Below are 23045 nucleotides of genomic sequence, written 5' to 3' on the forward strand. Positions count from 1 at the left end.
TTTTAATTGACTACTTGAGTTTGACAATAGAAGGTAAGGTCTAAAAAACTGATTTGATCTTTTTCTACATTACATATCTTTTAAATAATTATATTAATTAGTTTTCATACACTCAGAGACAGATGTAATATGTGATCAGTGGGGGCTGTAGCCCTGCTGACTAAAAAAAATTCTAAGAATAAAAGAAAAAATATGTAAGATTTTTAATTAGCTCCCCATTAAATCTATTAAAATTGACCTATAAATTTATAAATTCACAAAATTTAAACTTTGACTTTTAAAATTATAAAAGCATATACTATAATTAAAAATAATGATAGATCATCACCACAAATATTTTTTTATTCTTGAAAATACGTCGAGAACAATTATAAATGTATTAACAGATATTCTATACATTTAAAGTTTTTATTTTAAAATTTTATTAATATATAATCTAACCCCGATAAATTATTTTTCTAAATCCGCCGCTACATACACCATGCTTTTCTTTAAAAAAAAAACATAAAATGTAGACAAAGATTACAACTCTAGGCAATGTTTGCAGTTGTTATTTGTTAACAAGAAGTTTTGCAGGTTGAAATGGTATTGCTTTATTTTTTCCACCAAGAAAAGAGAGAGAGAGAGAGAGAGAGAGAGAGAGAGAGAGAGAGAGAGGGAGAAAAGTACGTTTACAGGCTTCATTTTCTATTAACTTTCCTCATAATTAATTCACAATGGTGGTTGTTGGGAATTTTCACATGAAATTTGGGATTCATTGGATAACATTTTCATTTCGCATATAGGAAGGAAAGAGCCTGAAAAACACTAAAGAGAGATTTCCGCAGCAATGGCTGATGCCATAATCAGGCTACATGGCAGAGTGGTGGAACATGCGACGGCCTTTCAACCCACACAAATAGCTCCGCTGTTGTTGGCGCTGATGTTGCCTGCCGCTGGGTGACTCAATGTCAGCAAGTTTTTCAATGCTATTTTTAAATGAAGGATGAATTGGTGTCACTGCAATTGCATTGGCATCACTCATGCGCTCATCAAGCCAAGCTATGATATCACCAAACACGATATCTATGTTCTCATCAGGTTCCCCCGACGTCAAAGCGTGCCACATTCCTGGGTACAATTTGATAGTCTTGTCTCTGCTGCTGGCTCTTTCATACAATGCCTTGCTCACTTCTGGGTCTGTCACTGTGTCTGCTTCCCCATGCAACACAAAGAATGGAATCATAACCTGTAAAACATACGCCATTAATTAGTGATACCCGTCATCGATACATATATATTACTAGAATGCTCTTGTTGTTGTATCTCAAGTTTTTGCGCATTAATTCATCATTCACATAGATAATAACCTTGCTTAAACTGTCTTCAAGGCTCATGCTGGTTCTGAGCATTTCCAATGCTGTTTTCAACCTTGGTTTGTCTTGGTATATCAATTTGTTGTTCCTAATCTGCAACAATGTAAAGTGGCCATATATTATTATTAAATCAGTAATTCAATTACTTGAGTCAGATAATAGCTACCATACAAAATAGAGATATAAAAAAAAAAAAAAAAAACTCATCACCTCTTCACGTTTAATGGAGTCCTTAAAAGCAGAGTCAATGACATCTTTAGTGGGCACTATCTTCCATTTAGGTATGATCTCTTCCACTCTAGTTAATATATTCACAAGTACTGGATGTGGCTTCACTTTCTCTGATATCTAACATTTCGTAACACCAATCAGATCAAATCAACAAATGCAATATTAACTCATCTCTTTATATATAACAATATCTAATTAATATTGATTTGTACCTTACACATTGGTGCAACAAGGACAGCACCATTCCAAAAAGAAGGGTCCTTTTTGTGAAGCAGAAGGGTAACTGCTCCTCCCATTGACTCCCCATACAAGAATCTGGCCTTATCCGTGTACTCTTCCTGTGCTGGAAAATCATTGTGATAAAAAGAAATATACATATTTAGTGATGGATTTGACTGTATGTCTCGAGCGAAACACAAGATGATTGCGGCACTGGCATGATTACATATTACATACCACAGACGGACTTGAAAAAATCATCACAGTCATTAACGATGTTCTCGAACTTCTTGATGTAACAACGAGCACCTCTGGATCGACCATGTCCTTCATAATCAATACCAAACACAGCATATCCAGCACTGGCTAGCCTGGTTCCACATTCTAATCATTCAAATCATGATGTCATTAAATCCAGCCTTCAGCTTATATATTTTAATTAATTCACACCATTTATTTAAAAACTCCCCATTATCTTTCTCATACTAAATCTCAAAATGGGTCAATAACTCTCTGCTTCCAAAAACAATACCTATATGGCCAAAAAAAAAAACACGGTGCCTGTATTTCCAAAATTTAACACAAATATAATATTACATATGTATTTCAACCTTTTGTTCGCTAGCTAATTCAACTTACATCCATATATTTATTCCCTTTAAGGCAAGTTTAGGCAGGTAACCAAATTTACAATAACACATATAACATTACCTTTTGAAAATCCAACAACAACATTATAAAGCAAAAATGTCAATGAATGTGTGGAAGGCATGAAATATATTAAAATAAATGCAGCTTTAAATTATTAGGGACCCTTTCTTGTGTGGAATAAATCTAACCTCTAATTAATAAATTTAATCGTCCTTTAATATGTAGGTTAGATGTATTTTGGTGGAGCTACGAGTAAAATTGGAAGTTGGAAAGCAACCCAACCAATGAAAATTGATGATGTTTGCCAACCAAACCAACTTAGCTGACCAACATATTCAATTTTCAATTTCAATTTTCAGGTCAGCATGATCCACAAGTATCCTTAAGGAAACTTGTTGCCCAGTAGCAATATGAGGTGTCACAGAGAGTACGAAAATTATTTTGCGGTGCACTTAATAAAGCAAACATCGTTTTCAAAAGAAAATGAAATTTGCACATGGTTTCTAATTAAATAATTAGCCAAACTTATGTTTAGTTATAACTATCTAGTATTTTATATGATTGTATTGTTTACCTACACAAGGCAACTGATGGGTGCCATTACCAAACCATGCCCAAAAAAATTAAAAATAAAAATAAAAATAAAAATAAAGAGGAAGCTCTTATAGAGGAAAAAGCTCGCGGGAACGGGAGGGATCAAGAAGACGATGATTAAAAACAGTGATAACTGATAATATTAATCAATTTGATCACAAATCAGTAGTGCGCAGAGGAAAGGAATCCGCCAGTCTTGTGACGTCAATATAGGAAGGATGAGACGACACGTTTCAAAGAGGGTATGGGCATACTTTGCAAATGGGTTATTTATGTATAAATTTTCAATCATTTTTGTCTTCATTATTTTCAATAATTGCGTATAGCCGTATAGGACATAAAGTGTGTTAGGATAAACTCGTTCAAGCCATGGCAACTATTGTCAGTGTTTATCCAGGTCACGGCAGCCATTAGGATGACTAATTCAGAAGGAATAGGAAGGAAAAAGAGAAGGGGAAAAAAAAAAAAAGAAAAAAAGAAGGGCCGCAGCAATGTTTTTTCAATAATTTTTTGCAACAGAGAAATTTGTTTTGTTATTTGTTTTTGGATGATGACCAAATTCTGACGATGGAGGTTTCAGGAGTTATCTAAGTGTAAAAATTTGGTCAGAATAACTCATTTTGTAGGCAGGCGAACGTACAATGCGAATTGGGCAAAGAAATTCGAGCGAACAAAATAATTATGCAGGTTAAAGTACTTTGCATTTGTTTCTGTAAATAATGTAACATCATGCAAAGTTTGTAAATGGAAATTGAGATATATAGAACTGAATTTGGAGGAGATTTTTTAATTTTAAGGAGGGAGAAGGCAACAGCAAAACAAACAAATAAATAGGTAAATAAAAGTAAAAAAATTGAAGTGAAGGAGAAAAGGGTAGTTGAATAAGCAAACGCAATAGAATTTATTACCTCTCATGAAACCACTGCATTCCATGCCATAACCTGCATCGCCATTAATGAATTAAATAATCACAACCAACCCCCGTAAAAGAGTACAAAGAGAGAAAGAGAGAGAGAGAGAGATATCGCCTACTCCTACCGTGGCAAAGAAAAACAACAGCCTTTGGAGTAGAGAAAGGCAACCATCTGCAAGTAAAAAGCTGCACCCCTCTTGCATTCCTTATATATTCCTATTTGTAACAACAAATTATGTAAAAGAAACCATCCATAAATGGATTAATACTTAGACATAAATAAATAAACAAGAAAATGAAAATGAAATGGGTTGAAGATGAAAAAAGAGAGAAAAAGAAAAGGATTAATATAATACATGTATACCTCTTGATACTCAACGACCGTCTTGTTATTGGGATGAATCTCAACTTCCATCTTCATGCAAAAATATACAGATAGATATATATGTCATCCACCACCAATCACAATATCTGCTGCTATCTCGCTCAAATTAAGAAGATGATGTGATCTTAAACCGTATATATATATATATATGTGTGTGTGTGTGTTGCAAGGTCAAAGGCAGAAATATTTGTTGCTCAGATAAAAAGCAGACAACTTTTTTAATTTCTTAGGAGAACGAGAGGATGACTGTAAAAAGAAAAAAAAACACGAGACTCAAGAGCAAGCTAGCGAAAAGGAATGGCTCAAACTTTCGCACATGAAGAGAGAGAGTTATACTCTTATTATATAACACAGAATGGAGATGGAAGCCAAGGATTGTTTCTTTACACGTATTCATTTGTTTATTTAATTGTTTTGGACACGTCGGAAAGTTCCGTACCTGATGACGTGGCGTCGTCAAAATTCAGAGCCCCATACCCCGTAACGTATGTGTAGCGGGAGCCGGAGAACTTCGAGATTATGAGTTAAAGAATGCTGCCTCCAGTGACCCAGTCTCCGCTCCGACCAAATATATCAATCATCCCATTCCCCATCCCAATCTTCTTATCTCACGGATTTCCATACATGTTCCTGACCGACTTTTTACATCATTATCTTCTTGTAGAGTACGAAGAAATCCTTGCGTTTTTTTTTTTTTTTTTTCGCGTGGGAATGGGATCTTATCGTTTTGTTTAAATATTAATGTTAAGGGGATTTGATTGGGTGCTGACTGGGGGATTCGTACCCCAGTCAAGGACGAGAATTTGCTCTGGCCCCTTCATTTCGGGGAGTGTGCCACTGCCACAATTGGAAGGAACAGCTCATTCTGCAGACTCTGACCACCACTTTCCAACGCTGACACAAATCCGGATATAAAAATTTCGCTTTCACTGGGATTTTGAACAGCATCATAAATACACTCCCCACAATCGGACACATCTTAAGCCTGTAAACCACTTCCAATGTGATAGCAACTGAACCAATTCTTATTATATCAGAGTTTAATTGAAAGCAATTTAAACAACACTTTCACAAACCAACCAACCCTCATAAATCGTATCAACTGTCTGCTAGAACATGTACTAGTAATAATAAGGCGAGGGTTACCTTGCAGCTGCTATAAGATGCAGTCTTCTCAGTACTCGATGTGGATCTAAATGAGACCCACGGTCAAATTTGTGAGAATTACACCTTACAACAGCTGTAAGGTAGAAAGTTATTGATAATAATAATAGTAATCCTCAATAAATTCTATCATTATCATATCAATAAGAAAAGTCAATAGGAAATTTGTATATATGCAGGCGGAGCGCCCGAATCTGACTTTTGAAGCAATTGGCAATTCTATTTACTTAAAAGAATTTCATCTTAAAGAATTATTCTATTTGGAACACCAGAGCCCCTCCACTTCCCATGGCAAACAGTACTGAAGGTTCCGGAACTCAATTCTCGCAGGCCTTGAAAGTTAATATTCTTTATAATCTGCCAAAGTGATGAAGTGATGGTGATGGTGAGGATGGATTTGGTGGTCACGAAGATCTATGGGTGGTGGTAAACTGGCAATGATATGTTGGTGATGGTCAGGGGTGGAGCACAACTGAAAATTCTAAAGGAGCCAATTTTTTTCTTTTGAGATATTGATTAGTTTTTATTGGTGTTCTCATTATTGTTGTGCTGAGACGGTCATAAATTTGGGATATTGGTTGCATAGCTTCCAATTCTTGGGATTTGTTACTTAGCATGGGCTTAGTGGAACTGAAAAATAACTTTATCATCCAATATATAACATTTGTAAATTAATTGTGCAGGACCGACTTTTTACACTAATTTTTCATATTTTATTTGAAAACTCCAAAAAATTTTAAAATTCTACAGGTGCCATGGTATCCTTACCTAACCTTATATACCCTTCGTCCTTGGTGATGTGATGCTTGAGAGAGAATAAAGAATTTTAAAAAAATATTTTTACTTCTTATTGAGGATAATTTTGGCTAATCCATGTGTGGCTGTAATTTTTGGACGGCAAATGCTAAGTTACAATAATTGTAACATACATCTCTCATGTGAACCACATAAATTGTGGGTCCTATAATTTTGTGTGGTTCACATGAGAGATGTATGGTACAATTATTGTAACTTAGAGGCTCCCTTTTTGGACGCATTGCATTGTATTAAACATATAGCTAATACAATAAAAAAGTGTATAAAATATACTCCTGAAAGTAAGGTTTAGATTGTATTATATTAAAATAAAGTTCATATTTAAAATATAATCATTTAATTTTTATTATTTAGTAAATTATAATAAATTTAAATTTATTAAATATTAATGTATATTTATATTTTAAATGAATAATTTAATAATTCAATTTCAATAATAATAATAATATAAGATAGTAATAAATCTAAATATTTAATAAATAAGCGATAATACCTTATTTTACTTTCATTATTTAAAATCATTTTAATTATTTTACTTTAAATATGTAAAAAGTATTTTATATTTAATGATTTATTATTTGTTAAACAATTATATTTGACATTAATAAATAAAAATAAAATTACAATTTTATATTATATTTTTACAATATAATATTAAATTATACTATATTATATTATAATAAATAATATATAGAAATAAATTAGACTATAATATAATATTATTAATAATATAACATAATATTGTAATATTTTGTTATCTACTAATTATAAATTATTAAATTTTTGCATTGAAAGTTTAATATATAAAAATAATTGTTTAATAATTAACTCAAAAATAATAATAAAACCCTAGAATATTAATAAATTTAAATGATATTAATTTGATTTCAACATTAATATAAAATAATATTATTTTACATAATAATAATAAAACCATAGATGTTTATAAGTCTAATTCAATCGATATAAGATATTTTCTCTTGTGACCGATTCTTGTCATGTGATAAGATAACGTGTCTCTTACAACTGGTCATTGTCATATGATAAGATAGTGTGTCCCTCACGATTGATCTTTATCACATGCTAAGATAGTGTGACCCGTGTATGAGTTTAGGTCAGATACCATATAGAAGTTTATAAATTTAACTCAACCCAAATGTTAACAGAAGAGTTGAGAGTTGTCAAAGTCTTACATGTTCAACCTAATTCACTCGGTTGATGTGGGACATTTTTCCTAACAAAAACAAACTAGAGTACCTAAAATGTCTAAAATACTCTAAAATGCCTAAAAGCGGATTGGAACAAGAAATTTTAATCTCTGGCGCAGAAAACAATATTATGGTTAGGAATCAATTTAAGGCTACTTGTCCGCGAGGCTTTATGGCGAATCCAGTTTTAAGGCTAGAATGGAGAAATATTTCTACAGAAAGTAATGGCAAACAAGCTGAATGGAAAATATAGCATAATCAATCAATCACGAAATGACATGCAAATGTTGCATTAAATAGTCAAATTGAGGGCAAAAGTGAGAAACACAAAATATAATGCAATGCTAGGTTGTAAAATGTAGAAATAGCAGTAGTTGATAATGTGTATATCTTGCTTTGCTTTGTCCCCAGGGATCTAACAGCGTTGTGATAAGAAGAATGACATAAGCTGAAGGAATTAAGAGAAGGAACTAAGAAGGGCAGAGAAAGCAAAATTATTCTATATGGAGATGATTGAACAACAATTGCATCAAAATTTCGGCTTACAAATCATGAGCAGTCTATAACTCTCATCCATCATGTGCTTTAAATTATTACGTTAAATGTTTCATTTCTAATTGTTCGTAAGAAAGAATACATGTTTTTAACTGTTGCAACTTCTCAAAGGCCAAAAAAACTATTTTCCCAGTCTCAAATGTGACGGCAACATTGCATATTTCAGATGACAATTTCCATATAGCCATCTGAGGGAAAAAAATAAAATAGGTGGCATGAAAATTAATGGTTGATCAAACAAAAGAACATGAGTGAGAATCATCTTGATCTACCCATCAGAATTTCATTAGGAAATACTCAGTTTGTTCTGGAGTAGTCAGCAGCAGCACTGAAGGCAGAGACTATGCCCGCCACACCAATGACCTGCGTCCATCTCCGTGTCCCAGCAGCAATAGCAGCGCCTGTCACAGCACCAGCAATGAGAGCATTTACCTGTAAGAAGGGAACAATGACAACTTCCATGAGTATATCATATGCAATGTCCACATCTCATGATTCTAATAAAGCATCAGAAAGATCATGTTGATCGAATCTTTCGCATTTCTGATTATATGATACATGAACTCCTGTTACGAACAAACACTCCTGTCCTACGCAATAAGTCAGGGACCAATGGTAATTGACTACTTTGTACATGTAGATTGTATGGACTTCAAATACAATCTTATTAAATTGCAAGCATTTAGCTGGCGGCAGAAAACAAATAATTCAACTGGAAAAATGAAAGAACCACAAATAAAAGGAGTCTTTCATCATCCCAGGGTGTACCATATTTTCTGCCACATCATTGAGGTAAAAGGCTTTGAATCTACATCACGGAATCCTCTCACAGAGAATTGACATGTATTATCCTTATGAACCACCTACAATTTGTTAGCAGACAATGTCCAAATTTCCACGTGCATCATAGTGCGTATAACCTAAAATTTATCATCTAAACAGCAACAAAGAATCAGTAACAAACACCTTGAGGACATCAAAACATTAGCTAGCACAGTTGAGAGAGAGAGAGAGAGGTTATAATAGTAACTGCCTTAACTTCTAAAGGAATTGGAAATAGCAGGTTGAGGAGAATTGCTACAGGAATCAACTAAATAATCTCTAATGGGACTCCGTGCTTGATGCTTTAAAAAATTTGTGCTCCATAAAAATTCATGCCAAAGTCAACCCATCTGGCATTCAAGAAGATTTAGGTATCAGACAAACAGATTTGAGGCACTTAAATGTCGATACTGATTGTACAATTTGACAAGCTAATATTTGTGTCTACACAAATACCCAAACATCAAAAGAAATCAAATTGAAAATAATGATGGTTGACTAACCCAATCATTCTGCTTCCTGTATCTCTGAATCCCACAGCGGGTACTAGAAAAAACACCAGCAACAAGTCCTGTGCAATAATAGAAAATGCAAATATGAAAAAATTGCTTAACAAGAAAGATATGGAATAAATTGCAAACAAGAAGCAATGAAAAAGGTGTTGACAAGTCCATTAAGACAAGAAAAATGCTCTATGAATGTGATGAAAGAGAGAGAGAGAGAGTAACCACAGAGACACTGGTGGCGGTGAAACATTAAGATGTGGGCAGAAAGAAAATGAGGTTAGGTTGCCTCCTGGTTACAACACGTGTTAATTCTGCGACATTGCTCAAATTATATAAATAGCTACCAAGTCAAAAAGCTCAGAAACTAATCTCTGACTGAAAATTGTGGCATGACATAGACTAGAATTACTGATTTCAGAGGATTTTTAAGATCCTGAGATATTGATACAGTCACAATGCTGAGAAAATCTCTAAAATACATAAGGAACGGACACTGATGTATTTTAGAAGGTGCTTACAATAAAATTTTGTAATGAACTTCATGACATGGCCTTAAAGCTAATTGAAAGTCATCCTGAAAGCTTGTTACCTTCCATTAAAAAATCAGTAACTACTACAAGTGAGCCTTAAACTCCAAGTTTAGATCGCAATAACACTAGGTGTATTCATGCAATAAACAATTAAACACAGTAACCACCATATGATTAAAAACACATTCACTTACCACACTGAAAGCCGTACTTACCAATTGATTTTGCCTGCACAGCAGATAATATATAAGGAATAAGCAGAGTAGCAATGGCGCATCATATAATTTTGAAACTAACTAAAATATATAGTACCACGAATGAAGCTCGAGTGATGCCGCTTAGACCTGTATTAGGAAGCAAACAAAGCACACAGCTAAAATCAACACACAGAATTGAATTCCTGAATCAACTGGAGAAAATAGCAAGGCGAGAACTTAGCTTAAAAAATTAAAGCGAGTGAAAAAGAGATTTAATTGATTTAATTTGGATTTTGTAAGCATTATTACCTCTTTTACGAGCTAGCTGTGGACCTGCACACAGTCCCCAAATTGCACCTGCCTAAAAATAGAATGCGATATTATATTCGAGTAAGCAAGCGTTTGGTGAAACTTTTATTGAATTTATATTACGAAATCGTAAATAGATTTTCGTTACCGTTCCGATACGGAGGATGGCATCAACAGCAAGTGACGAACACGGAACGGCGTCGATGAGCTCTTCTTCCATCTCTCATTTCCGATTTTATCTCTAATTTCCCAATTTCAGACGAAAGCCGGGCGGTTATTTTGGTGATGTGTCAGTAATTCTGTGTAAACGACGCCATTTTGACTGGGGTTGGTAAAATTCCGATCCGGGCCCGGATATTGCAATGCCCGGACCCGACCGGGATGTAATTTTCAAACACCCAGACCGAGTTTAAAAATTCCTGCATCCGGTCGGGTTTTTGTGCCCGAATTTTGTATTTTTTTTAAACTTTAATTTTGTAATTTTATGTGTGTGTATATATATACTTTTTTTATTTTTTTATAATTTTTAAATTTATTTCAATAAAATTAGACGAGAAAATATAAACTTTAAATATTTAAAAATTTACATATATGTAATACATGAATCAAATAAATATTAGTATTTTAAATAATATATATTTTATAATTTTTTTCATAAAATTTGGGTTTCAAACTTATAAATTGATGTTAAGGACCAACTCGGCTTCATACTCAAGTTAAAAATTATCCGACCCACATCACTTGGGTCCAATTTGGGTCTGGACTAGGCAAGTATTTTTGGCACTCCTAATTTTAACTGTTACAATCATAACAAAACGTCAATTTGCCGAAACGTCACCTTAAAAATGGATTTACTATATAATACAAGCTAACATAATATAATTTGCCAAATTGGCATGCTATATGTCAATAATTAATTGATAAATAAAGGCCAAACATGGCTCATATAATTGTTTCTGCTTTCGTTTTTTTTTTTTCCAAATGATTGAAGAGTTGAAGCCTATAAAAGGCAGACAAAACTATACACAAAATAATGAGGTTTTGAGTTTATTTAAAATACACATACGTATATATATATACATACATACATAAGTAGGTGCATTTTTAATTATAAAGTTTAATAATAAAACTGTGATGGATTATATGCTCAAAACATATTACTATTACATATTTGGGAATGATATATTTATTTTTTTTCGAGTAAATTTTTTTAATTTTGCTAAAACTATTGTTTTATTGAATAAATTATTTTGTACTATAATTCACTTTTAAATATTGCAATTTTAGACATTTAAAAGAATATGTGGTGGAGAGTTAAAAAGAAAAATAAAGAAAGAAAGAAAATAAAGAAGCGACATCGTTTGGTCCAATGCTGAAACCCTAGTTAGCCCACATAGCTAACCCTCCTTTTTATACGTTCGTTCTTGAGACAGCTCCAAGCTGCAGTGCTCTTCTCCTGTAAATTGTACAATTCGTAGTGCGGCGGAGCAGAGACGGGAAAATGAGTCGCGGAGCAGCAGCAGCAGGGGTGAAGGGGAAGAAAAAGGGAGCGACCTTCGTGATAGACTGCGGGAAGCCTGTGGAGGACAAAATCATGGACATTGCGTCCTTGGAAAAGTTCCTCCAGGAGCGGATCAAGGTCGGCGGCAAGGCTGGTGCCCTTGGGGATTCAGTTACCGTCACCCGTGAGAAGACCAAGATCACCGTCACTTCTGACAGCAACTTCTCTAAGAGGTACTTTATTTGTTTTTTTTTATGTGCTCTTTTTAATCTATTATCGTGTTGACGTTTAAATATTAGGATTTTATTTAGGGTTTAGGAAACTAGATCGCTTAAATGGTGATGGTGATGGTGATATGAACTCAGATGAATCCATGTATGTAGATAAACCCTGCTTTGTAAATCTTGCTGTTGTAAGAAGTTTTTATTTGATGCTAGTGGAACCGCTGGTGATTGGAAACTTGTGTACTGAAGTTAAAGTCAACCATATGCTTCAGTGATGGCAACTATGTAGTTAGGTGACGATTGATGTTATTTTGGAATTCAACATTTCTGATAAGCATCTTGGTTTTGTTGGCTTTCACATTGACACTCCTCGTACTCAAGTGGTTTTGTCTGGACATCTGTGTTGCAAATGACAGTTTTATTTGAGGATAGTTCTTTTCTAGCCATTTCAAGGAGACCTTCCATTAGCATTACAATGATGTTGTCATTTCATTAAGGGTTCCTTTTCTCGCTGGTCCATCCAATCTGGATAGATGTGTGATTGACTGATTGCATTGTGATGGGCCAGCTGCTTTATATTGTAGTTAGGGCATCATAACGTTATTTTGAATTTTCAATGATAGTTACAGTAATGGTATAGTTTCTCATAATTTTATTTCAATGGAGATTTTGAATTGTATTCCTTGAGAAGTTGCATTTCTTTTTCGTCTTCACGGTGCCACTCCATTGTCATGTTCACCATTCCTATATTCTAATTTCAGGTATCCTATGCCCGGTAAATTTTCATTTTTGTCATTAATTGTTTTCAGGTATCTTAAATATTTGACCAAGAAGTACTTGAAGAAACACAATGTAAGAGATTGGCTCCGAGTGATTGCTTCAAACAAGGACCGAAGTGTCTATGAGCTGCGATACTTCAACATTGCTGAGAATGAGGGAGAGGAGGAAGACTGAAGATCCATTTCAGTATTTCCTCATATTATATCTATTCTGATTACTTGTTCTAGCTCTTTTTTCTTTTTTTCTCCTGCGATCAAATCTGTGGACTTGTTTGAATTGTTTATGAGATCATTCTTAGTTTATGTTCTGTTGAAATTTTGTTTACTTTTTAGATATATGTTTTTTTTTTTTGGGTTGTATAAGATGCTTTAATACTATGCCAGTTTTTTCTCAAGTGGTTGGTTATTTAGTGGTGGATATTGTTATTCACTCGTAACTTTGTATGATCAAGCCCACCTGTGGTTGGGACTCTCAGTCATTTTGAGCTAGTAAGGCATTGTTTGTGCTGCTTTTCCCACAAATTTAGTTAATAGCTTGTTGCTCAGCTGCAAGAACAGCACTTGTGGTGATTGGTGATTGTTAAACTCATTTCCGTTTCTCAGTGAAATGGGAGAATTAATGTCAGAAGTACCATGCTGTAATGTATTATATAGTTGTTAGCTGGACATTGGCGTTGTCTTCAGAGTCAAATCTTGTGGGGGATTTGAATTGGATTGATGAATTAGGTAACCTTTGAATGGCTGATGTTTGGTTCTAGTTAATTACTATTTAGGATTTGCTGGGGCTAAAAGGTCAGTCTAACAACTCTTGAGGGTAGAGCTGATACTTACTGGCTAAATTTATGGATGCTGAATATCAAAGTCAAAGAAAAGTTTAACAGCACATAGTGCTGAAAACAGTCACAGTAAAGCGACGCTTGGTCACAAGTATGAGGAAGTGGCGCTACTTATGGCAACCCAGACTGGCAGTGGCAGTGATGATAAATAACTATGGCTGGAATGTTCGCTCTGGCCTCTGGGGGTGGAGGTGATACTTACTGGCTAAATTTCATTAAATAAAATTATTCAAATAATAAACTAATTAATATTTTTTAAGTAAATCATGAATAACAAAAAAATAAATTACTTGATTAAAAACAATGAATAAATCATTTTAAAGTTATAAATAAAAGTGGTGTAATAAATTATGGAAGGTATAACAAATGGAAAAATGTTTTTCTTCACATTATCTAATCTTTGCTAAACCCATATGAAAATTGGGATTAATAATTCCATGGATTTAGGATTAAAATTTAAATTTAGTCCATCAACCCAATTCATGTAGATTAATGTTTTATCTTAAAAATTAGTCCAACCTATACTTAATTTAAGCCCCCAAACATAATAAGATGGATAAGTGAAATTTCATCCGAAGAATTTCAATTGCTGTGTTGACGTGGCTTGTATTTAAGCAGCCGAATAATAAATATCGAGTTGGGTATGCTTTTGTTAATACTTAATAGCGTCACTCGGTATCTTTTTAATTTTTTCAATTTCCAGAACGTTGTCCATTCATATACAGGCTGCTTCATTTTTCTTTTTGGGCTTTTTCATTTCGGCCCAACAGTTGTTGAATGCTATATTTGTACGTAAGAGTGCGCTGTTAAGACCCATCGTTCATGGGCTTCGCTTTTTTTTTTTTTTGTTACCCCCTCTAAATCATCAATTTAAAATTTTAAATGTGCTCCATAAGTCGTAAAAATTTAAAATGTTCGATTGTTCCGTACAAACTCAGATAGATTTGTGTTCATGCATACGGCAACAGCTGTAAGAGTTTCCACGTGAGACTCAATATATTTTCTTTTCTAAATAGTGATAGGTAAAGATAGAATTTTTTTTTTAATTCGTGTGGATGGAATATGTATTTTTCATTCCCCAGTAAATATTTAATTATAATATACATATTTTAAAATAAATATAAATAAATTTTGGCACAATATATCAGTTTCTTAGTTGTCGGTTTGTGAAAATTACTTTTTGAGTACGAATTTTTGTATTTGTTATTCTGTCTGTTGCTTTGTTTCCTCATATCTCTTTCAAAAGTGGCTGAGTCTGTCAATGTCGTTTCCTTTCCTATTTCCTAGATAATTTACAAGTTTGTTCGCATTGGTGTGGAACATTATTGATTATTGATGAATGAAATTGGGATAAAATATAATAAATTCTTGATCCATTACTGAATGAAAAAAAGTACATAGAAAGAGTTGGCGTTACGACTTTCTAAGAACTTTCCATGTAATTTAATTTAATTTTATAATAAATTTAAAAATTAAAATAAAACTAACATCAAGGTGTTAAAAGATAAAAAGTGGGGACCGAATCTTCGATCCCTCTTATGGAAACAAGTTAATTTAACAACTTTGCTGACAATTATATATTTTGATTTGGTCAGAAGAGTCCTCCGAATATTCTGTTCTTAGATTAGAAGGAAGGCTAGAATGCCAACAGTTGTCTATTATTGAATTCACGATCTTTTTGTTTTGTTCTGACAATGTTAAGATAGTGGGTGCTACTTCATCAATCTTACTGATTAGTATACCCGTTGTATTTGCTTCTCTGGATAGTTGGTCTCTGCCATAATGTGATGTGTTTCTAATGCCAATAAAAAATACATGTGCGGCTTGGGGAAGGATTTTGTTTACCTATTTAACAAGAAAGTTTTCTACCTAATAAATAAAATACATTATATAGTCCATTTTAAGAATTGGCGACTTACCCGTCCAATGACCTTGGCACTGGGCGTTCCCTAGCTCCTTGATAGGGATGGCAATGGGCACCGCCCGCAGCGGGTTTGCCATTACCAAACCCAAACCCGCACAAAATTTAAATTACCAAACCCACCCGCAACCCGCAGCGGGTTTTAATTTTTTTTAAAAAACCCACCCGCAGCGGGTTTTAACAATTACCAAACCCGCAATGGTATCCGGCGGATTTTTTGCGGGTTTCCGTATTTAAAATCACAAATATTTAATATATAAATTTATAATAATAACCTCAAGTTCCATATAACATATTCAATTTTATATTTAAACAGTGTAAATGAAAAATTAAAATTTCCACATCAATTCAACACAAATTCTCAAATTTAAGTATAAATTATACAAATCTATTTAAAAAACACAAACTAATATCTAAAAATAATAATTACATTTCATATTATCATTTAAAACAAGATCAAAGAGAATATATTTATTTTATTCACCACCATAAGCACCCATCTAACACAATGCCTAAAATAATAATTAAGATTAATATTTTCAAATACTAATTCGAAGGGAAATGCTTTTAGTTTTCTTTAGGTTATGACTTTAGAATAAGAGATGAGCCATATACACACATACACAACTTTGAGCCTTTTGCTATTTGGTAATTTGATTAATTACATTATTTTCTTTATATATTTTTATATTTAAATTAAATTAAAAATATTTGAAAAAATTATTGCGGGTTTGGTGGATATCCATGCGGGTATCCACCGGGTATAAGGTTAATACCAAACCCACCCGCATCCATATGCGGGTTTTAATTTATAATACTAAATCCGCCCGCAACGGATAAAATTACCCGCAACGGGCGGGTTTTGGCGGGTGGGTTTGGGCGGGTTTGCGGGTTTGCGGGTACAATTGCCATCCCTACTCCTTGAGAACTGAGAAGCAAAAGGCATGAAGATATCTCTTCTATGACTATGGATCATTTTACCAGACTAGTAATACCGTAATGTGATTCAATAACGTGAAACATGCGTGAACGTGGGCCCATCTCTGTGGGGAAGTCGCCAATGTGATATTTTGAAAGTATCCTTTCCTACTTTTGTTTTTGTTAGAACGAAAATATTAATAAAATATAAAAAAATATAAATTTTAATATATTAATAAATAAAAACTTTTATAAAAAAATTATATATATATATATTTTTATCTTTTACTACATCCTCACTTTAACGTATTATTATTATTATTATTAATCAAATGATGCTCACTGTGCTGAAATATGAAGTAGAGATATTTACATTATTTAATTGTTTATCAGCAAAATATCTTCACAGTGTATAAGCTTCCGAAAAGTGGAATTACAAACTCGGAATACTTTGTGATTATTCATTCTCATGGAAAATTTAAGACTTATTTAGTAGTGAAGTTAGATAATTATAGTTTTAAAAATTATAGTATTAAAATATTAACTGTTGTGACTTAAAAATTATGTTGATTTGATTTACTATTTTTGTAATGAAAAATTTATAATTTTTTAATTATTTTTTAAAATTATTATTTAAAAATTATATTTACTACATACAATTAACTTTTATTTTATAAATACAGTTTTTTTAAATAAAAACTTTAACTTTTAAATTTAACAACGTCTTAAAATTGTTAGATATTTATATTGCTATCTTTATTAACCGAGTGTGAGGAGAGGGCTTCATTTTCATACATCGCTATGCAATCACAATACTTGCATTCTAGAATTGGTTGGATTCATTCAGCAAACGGATAATCTAATCTGATCACACATGAAATGAAATGAAATTAAAAGGTTAGATAGCTCGCGATGGGTAGCTTGTTTTGTATACTGATTGGGGAAAAACTGTGGTGCAATTCTGATATCGTATCATAGTTACATTCAGCCGTTGGATCTTAATAGACCTCACTCATCTAAGTAGATTCAACGTCTAAATGCTACGGTATCACAGTTGCACCGTAACCGAACCCGACTGATTGATACCTGTAATTTATTAATCACAATTTGTATTATTAAATAATTTATTAATCACAAAAAAATGTAAAACGACAACCACTAGAATTTAAATAGTGGAATTAGAATTGGTTACGAGTCCAATTGTCATGGACCCACAGCAGCAAGAGCTTTACAGCTGAATTGTGGTTATAAAATGAACCCCCATAGTGTAGGCAGCGGTGATTATATATGCATCTCCAATCGATTGGTTTGTTTCTTGAAAGATCAAACAGCATTTGATTATTTTTGTTATTATTATTTTTACATGCAGAATTTGTTGTAGTAACTCCATTACCATATCTATCCTTAAACCCGAGTCACCTGCTGTTTCTTTTACTTGCTGTTTTGTGTATTTGAACTAGATAAATCATTATTCGCCGTCGCCGGCGTTCAAGGGTGAGTCTCCGACGACCTTCTCCGTTTTCTGGTAAATTTTTTCTGAATTGATTCTATCTTACAACTTCAATTTGATAAATTTTGTTATATCTCATTTCTTTCCTATGTTTTTGGCAGCTTGAAGCTTCTGAGCTCCATGTTTGCATGTTTTCAATTTTTGTAACGATTTACTCTGTTTTTTGGCTTTAAATTATTCTTACTTTTATTATTTTTATCCTGTGCTGTTTCATTGATATTAATTTGTTTCACTCGTGTAGGACATGTATGGTAAGCTTTGTAGCGACAGATTGTCGAGGAACCAAAATTTGTTGAATTATTTTGTTCCTCTTATTCAGCTAATTGTGGGATTCTTGATCGGGACAACATCTGTATGAATTGTGAGTCCAATTCCTTAACGCTTAATGACTGAGTGGGTTTTGTTGGAGTGAAATGAATAATGAATGTGTGAAAACGGAAATTCAGATGCTAATTTTTAGTTGACCGAAGAAACTTTATCCCCCACTCTGGAAATGATACTGAACTAAGATGGAGAAACTCTCACTGAACTAACACTACTTATTGTGGGAATAAGATTATTAAGCTTAAATGTTTCAGTGCTTGGCATGTTCAACATAAGCATCAAATTTAATGCTTATTATGTAGCTATTTGATTTATACTCATATTTATTATTGAAATATCATCCGATTGCATTTAACTTTTCCATCATCTCAGGCTCCTTTATGCTGATGGAAGAATTTTTTATGTGATAAACGTGAACTGCAACTTGGGGTTGATATAAAGATGGCCTCTATACATACTCAAGCCATTGAGAGCATATCTAGAGCTTTCAATATTTTGCATTATGAAAAATGTGAAAGCTACTTGCTTTTCCGCGGGGAAACATCTCTTGGGGATGGGTTCCGGGCCTTTTTATACTTTCTTGGCCTTGCTTACTGTTTTATTGGATTGTCAGCAATAACTGCTCGGTTTTTTCGTTCTATGGAGAATGTTGTGAAACACTCGCGTAAGGTGGTAGAAATAGATCCAGTCACTAAAGCTGAAGTTGTTAGATATGAAAAGGTGTGGAATTACGCCATTGCAGATATTGCCCTGCTGGCCTTTGGGACTAGCTTCCCCCAGATATCATTGGCTACAATTGATGCCATCCGAAGCATTGGAAACCTGTATGCAGGAGGTTTGTTTCTTATGTAATGTTTTACATCCTATCTTTAACTATTTAAATTGGACTTGCATATTCCATCTCAATCTCTTTCTGAAGCATATCTAATGTCAGCTGGATTTGAAATTCAAGCTTACTATGTGCATGATCTTATCCATTTTGACTTTTCCCGCCTACCAATAAGGTGCAAAATATCTTCTCTGCTACACATATTATTGTACACTATAAATTCTACTTCATAATTAGGTTTGGGTCCTGGAACGCTCGTTGGTTCTGCTGCATTCGACCTGTTCCCCATCCATGCTGTTTGTGTTGTAGTTCCAAAAGCTGGAGAACTGAAAAAGATATCTGATATAGGAGTTTGGCTGGTAGAGCTTTTTTGGTCTTTCTGGGCTTATGTCTGGCTATACATAATTTTAGAGGTAACTTCAAGCAATGTCCTCTCACTTAAATGCTTCATAATTTGTGTAGTTTAAAATATTGAAACAAAAAGTACTAACTCTTATTTCTCTGTTGTGTCCATTACTTAATATTTAAATCAAAACCCCTTAGAGGATGAAATTAATCATGTTAACAAGAAGTTCTGACTTAATGCTTCAGGTATGGACCCCGAATGTGATTACATTTTGGGAGGCCTTACTGACGGTATTGCAATATGGATTGCTTCTGATACATGCTTATGCTCAAGACAAACGTTGGCCTTATTTATCACTTCCTATGTATGTTTTCAGTTTATCACTTCCTTTGTATGTTTTCAGTTTTTTTGTCTTTCTGGTCCGTTTATTTGTTTAGCAATTTAGTTTTTCTGTGCTTGCTGTTTTGCTCATCTCTTTTGCAATGTTTGCAGAGCAAGAACTGAAAGGCCAGAGGATTGGGTTCCACAAGAGACCACTTCATGTAAAGATGAGAACTGTGATTATGATGAGTGCTCTGAAATACTTCAACTTGGTGAAGATGAAAATAGGGGCGTTGTTGATATATTTTCCATTCATTCACCGAATGGGGCAGTTACCAGTATGATAAATCACATGTTTTTATGCCGTAGACTGAATATGGTTTTAGTGGTAACTATGCATTTCAGCATTCCAGCAGTCTATTTATATTTCTGTTAGTTGTCTTGAAGGAGCAATGACTCATGGCAATAAACACTGAAGCTCAGGTTATAGTTTTCTTTTAATCCATCTTATTTTATTATTTCTTTGATTCTTCGTATAAAGGTCCACTTGTTAGAAAGCCATCAAATATATATATTTTTTTTTCAAAAAACCCAGACTCCTGCTCTGACCCAGAACATGGGTCTGCACCGGCCAGGATCTAGACTGTGGGGTCAGTTGGGCCCCCCAACTCCATGACCCATGAGACAACAAAGGATGGAAATTTTAAGCTCACAGAAGTTATATCAGTGTCCTTAGTAGTGGCTATAGAAGATCAATAAGTCCTAGCAGAAAAGTGTATGTGGTGAGTTAAGTGGGTCTCAAGGTAGGGAGGATGAAGAATGATATATTACAATAGCTGTTATCATGTTGTGTCTAATTTGCATCATATTGGTATCCAATGTTTCTAGCCTCTTTCACCAAAGATCTTGATTAACCAATCTGGAAAATGCATCCTTGTAGGTCCACTGTATCAAAAAGTGCCTGGAAGTGAAGATGTTGCGGAAATTTCCAAGGAATCTTTCCGTGAGGAAATAAATTCAGAACTTCCTCATGTGCATGCACTGTGGAAACAGCAATTTGTGGATTCAATTGCGGTACCATAATTTTAGCTGTATTTTAGATTTCTTCAAAATCATATTTTGAGTTCAAGAGTCACTCCTCAATTCTCAAGAGTCACTCCTCAATTCTCAAGAATCACTCCTCAATTCTCATTCTTTCTCTCAACGCAATACCATTAAGAATGGATCAAATATTTTTCCTTCAAAACAAAAAAATGAAATCTTCTCAATTGACTCCGTACTGGAAGCATCCTAAAATTGTAGTTTGTTCAAAACTATTTCCAGTTGTATTTCAGAAAACATCAACCATTGCAGTCCCTGGAATGCAACTTTGACTGTTTAAAATGCAAGAGAAATATATTCTGGTTGGGGATTTTCGAAAGTTTAGACTCACGAGGCGGACATTTGAGTTCACCTCTTCATGCTTGTTCATATTGTTAAATTGAATTTATTGTTGATATGAAAATTTTATTAGAATAGGATTGTTGGGACTCCTTTGGTATGATTTATTAATGTCTACATTGTGTAGTTGCACACTAGTAAGTTTTAGTGGTTTTTCAGTATTAAATGGTTCCTCTTTTTCATTTTTTTCCAAGCATAGTAATAGATCCTCACAAATTATTTCTAATTTCTTAAACAGTTGGAAAGCCCAGAATCTAGGAAAATGAACAATATTTATCTACGGCTAGCCAGGATATTTTGGCAATCTCTCCTTGTGCCATGGAGAGTTCTATTTGCATTTGTGCCTCCTTATCATATTGCTCATGGCTGGATAGCCTTCATTTGCTCTCTAATTTTCATCAGTGGGATAGCTTACATTGTTACGAAGCTCACAGATATTATAAGCTGTGTCACAGGTATCTCTCCTCACCAGGAATGTCATTATCTACTTTCTTTAGTTGATGGCGAATATGGTTTTTCTTATAGTCTAGCTGCTGAAGATCCTCCCTTTATTATTTACCCTACTTTCTTGCAGGTATAAATGCTTATGTCATAGCATTTACAGCATTAGCAAGTGGAACTTCATGGCCAGATTTAGTGGCAAGTAAGATTGCTGCTGAACGGCAGATAACAGCAGACTCTGCTATTGCGAATATCACTTGCAGGTTTTGCTCTTAGAACCTTATGTCAGATCCTTGTTGCATATTAATTTCAAATAATGGTCAACAGACCTTACAGAATAACATAACCTGGCTGATGTTAGTATTTCCATGGCATATTGTATTGATTTTTCCTCATTTTCTTTGCAGCAATTCTGTGAATATTTATGTTGGCATTGGCATTCCGTGGTTGATTGACACTGCATACAATTTCATAGTCTACAAGGAACCCTTGCGGGTCCAGAATGCCGAGGGACTCAGCTTTTCATTGCTTGTATTCTTCTGTACTTCTGTGGGTTGCATTGCTGTTCTGGTGTTAAGGCGTCTAACGCTGGGTGCAGAGCTTGGTGGTCCAAAACTCTGGGCCTGGGTTACCTCTGTATATTTCATGCTGCTTTGGATTATTTTCGTTGTGCTCTCTTCCCTCAAAGTGTCTGGAATCATATGAAAAATGGAAAATATTCTCATTAAAATTTCCCCCATTTTTTATCCTTATTCCTTCCCGTATGTTTTGATTCCATACTATAGATTACAGATTCGTCATAGTTTTGCCTCAATCAGCGAGAGTTTTGATTTGGCTATTGCAAGATTGGGCCGAATAATGATGTTTATACAAAAAGTACTACCACAATATTAAATACAAAAGTACTTTTCTATTCTTCAGTGAAATATTTTTTATTTTGTAGTGTTTTTTTGTCTTTTACTATTTATATATATATATATATTTTTTGGGTACATATATCACTGCTTATTGAGACGGCTGTGGGAAAGAGTACAAGACACTTGCAATTGCTGTGGGGGTAGAAGGGTGGATTCCTCTTATTTCAACGTTAACTTACTCATTTAAGAATTAAAACGTTCCACTCTGGAGTGAGAAATGAAATTCTCACTTCCATGGAGAAATGGGAGTGGGGTAATTTTTAAAAACCACCTTAAGGTTTAC

At 33.9% G+C, this 23045-nt stretch overlaps 4 protein-coding genes across 12 annotated transcripts; 2 read left to right on the plus strand and 2 right to left on the minus strand.

The window, feature by feature from the left end:
* Positions 1-650: 650 nt before the first annotated feature.
* Positions 651-4916, minus strand: LOC18045884 (caffeoylshikimate esterase). 2 transcript variants are annotated; one of them, XM_024188748.1, is made up of 9 exons: positions 4788-4916; positions 4328-4378; positions 4089-4179; positions 3959-3991; positions 2043-2189; positions 1799-1929; positions 1566-1703; positions 1350-1448; positions 651-1228 (listed from the first exon to the last, which is right to left on the minus strand). In XM_024188748.1, exons 2-9 carry the CDS (start codon positions 4376-4378, stop codon positions 851-853), a joined length of 1068 nt encoding a protein of 355 aa, XP_024044516.1. In that variant the 5' UTR covers positions 4788-4916; the 3' UTR covers positions 651-850. The 2 variants fall into 2 exon arrangements, with proteins under 2 accessions (XP_024044516.1, XP_006444359.1); XM_006444296.2 differs by lacking the exon at positions 4788-4916 and having other exon boundaries at positions 4328-4695.
* Positions 4917-8015: 3099 nt separating this feature from the next.
* LOC18045885 (outer envelope pore protein 16-4, chloroplastic) lies at positions 8016-10751 on the minus strand. Of its 2 annotated transcripts, none has more exons than XM_024187312.1 (6): positions 10604-10751; positions 10456-10507; positions 10262-10293; positions 10165-10177; positions 9417-9484; positions 8016-8523 (listed from the first exon to the last, which is right to left on the minus strand). In XM_024187312.1, exons 1-6 carry the CDS (start codon positions 10673-10675, stop codon positions 8389-8391), a joined length of 372 nt encoding a protein of 123 aa, XP_024043080.1. In that variant the 5' UTR covers positions 10676-10751; the 3' UTR covers positions 8016-8388. The 2 variants fall into 2 exon arrangements, with proteins under 2 accessions (XP_024043080.1, XP_006444360.1); XM_006444297.2 differs by having other exon boundaries at positions 10144-10177.
* Positions 10752-11818: 1067 nt separating this feature from the next.
* On the plus strand, positions 11819-13365 carry LOC18045886 (60S ribosomal protein L22-2). The gene is made up of 2 exons (XM_006444298.2): positions 11819-12189; positions 12990-13365. Exons 1-2 carry the CDS (start codon positions 11957-11959, stop codon positions 13132-13134), a joined length of 378 nt encoding a protein of 125 aa, XP_006444361.1. The 5' UTR covers positions 11819-11956; the 3' UTR covers positions 13135-13365.
* A 4520-nt stretch (positions 13366-17885) lies between these two features.
* On the plus strand, positions 17886-22771 carry LOC18045887 (magnesium/proton exchanger). Of its 7 annotated transcripts, XM_024188193.1 has the most exons (12): positions 17918-17940; positions 18095-18159; positions 18246-18287; positions 18386-18505; positions 18841-19303; positions 19535-19710; positions 19889-20007; positions 20136-20302; positions 20905-21038; positions 21643-21859; positions 21979-22108; positions 22253-22771. In XM_024188193.1, exons 5-12 carry the CDS (start codon positions 18910-18912, stop codon positions 22548-22550), a joined length of 1635 nt encoding a protein of 544 aa, XP_024043961.1. In that variant the 5' UTR covers positions 17918-17940; positions 18095-18159; positions 18246-18287; positions 18386-18505; positions 18841-18909; the 3' UTR covers positions 22551-22771. The 7 variants fall into 7 exon arrangements, with proteins under 7 accessions (XP_024043960.1, XP_024043962.1, XP_006444364.1 ...); XM_024188192.1 differs by having other exon boundaries at positions 17886-18159; XM_024188194.1 differs by having other exon boundaries at positions 17886-18128.
* The last annotated feature ends 274 nt before the right edge of the window (positions 22772-23045 follow it).

Source organism: Citrus clementina, unplaced genomic scaffold (genome assembly GCF_000493195.1).
Source record: "Citrus clementina cultivar Clemenules unplaced genomic scaffold, Citrus_clementina_v1.0 scaffold_3, whole genome shotgun sequence".
Lineage (NCBI taxonomy): Eukaryota > Viridiplantae > Streptophyta > Magnoliopsida > Sapindales > Rutaceae > Citrus > Citrus x clementina.

Excerpts from the sequence above, each read along its gene's own strand:
- LOC18045887 (XM_024188192.1), top strand. The coding sequence starts at position 18,910 with ATGGCCTCTATACATACTCAAGCCATTGAGAGCATATCTAGAGCTTTC. Across the intron at positions 20,303-20,904 it reads ACCGAATGGGGCAGTTACCA|GTCCACTGTATCAAAAAGTG; the intron begins GTATGATAAATC and ends GCATCCTTGTAG. Across the intron at positions 22,109-22,252 it reads ATTGCGAATATCACTTGCAG|CAATTCTGTGAATATTTATG; the intron begins GTTTTGCTCTTA and ends TTTTCTTTGCAG.
- LOC18045885 (XM_006444297.2), bottom strand. The coding sequence starts at position 10,675 with ATGGAAGAAGAGCTCATCGACGCCGTTCCGTGTTCGTCACTTGCTGTT. Across the intron at positions 10,508-10,603 it reads CCATCCTCCGTATCGGAACG|GCAGGTGCAATTTGGGGACT; the intron begins GTAACGAAAATC and ends TTCTATTTTTAG. Across the intron at positions 10,178-10,261 it reads TCACTCGAGCTTCATTCGTG|GCAAAATCAATTGGTAAGTA; the intron begins GTACTATATATT and ends TCTGCTGTGCAG.
- LOC18045886 (XM_006444298.2), top strand. The coding sequence starts at position 11,957 with ATGAGTCGCGGAGCAGCAGCAGCAGGGGTGAAGGGGAAGAAAAAGGGA. Across the intron at positions 12,190-12,989 it reads GACAGCAACTTCTCTAAGAG|GTATCTTAAATATTTGACCA; the intron begins GTACTTTATTTG and ends AATTGTTTTCAG.
- LOC18045884 (XM_006444296.2), bottom strand. The coding sequence starts at position 4,384 with ATGAAGATGGAAGTTGAGATTCATCCCAATAACAAGACGGTCGTTGAG. Across the intron at positions 3,992-4,088 it reads TGTTGTTTTTCTTTGCCACG|GTTATGGCATGGAATGCAGT; the intron begins GTAGGAGTAGGC and ends ATGGCGATGCAG. Across the intron at positions 1,449-1,565 it reads ACTCCATTAAACGTGAAGAG|ATTAGGAACAACAAATTGAT; the intron begins GTGATGAGTTTT and ends ACATTGTTGCAG.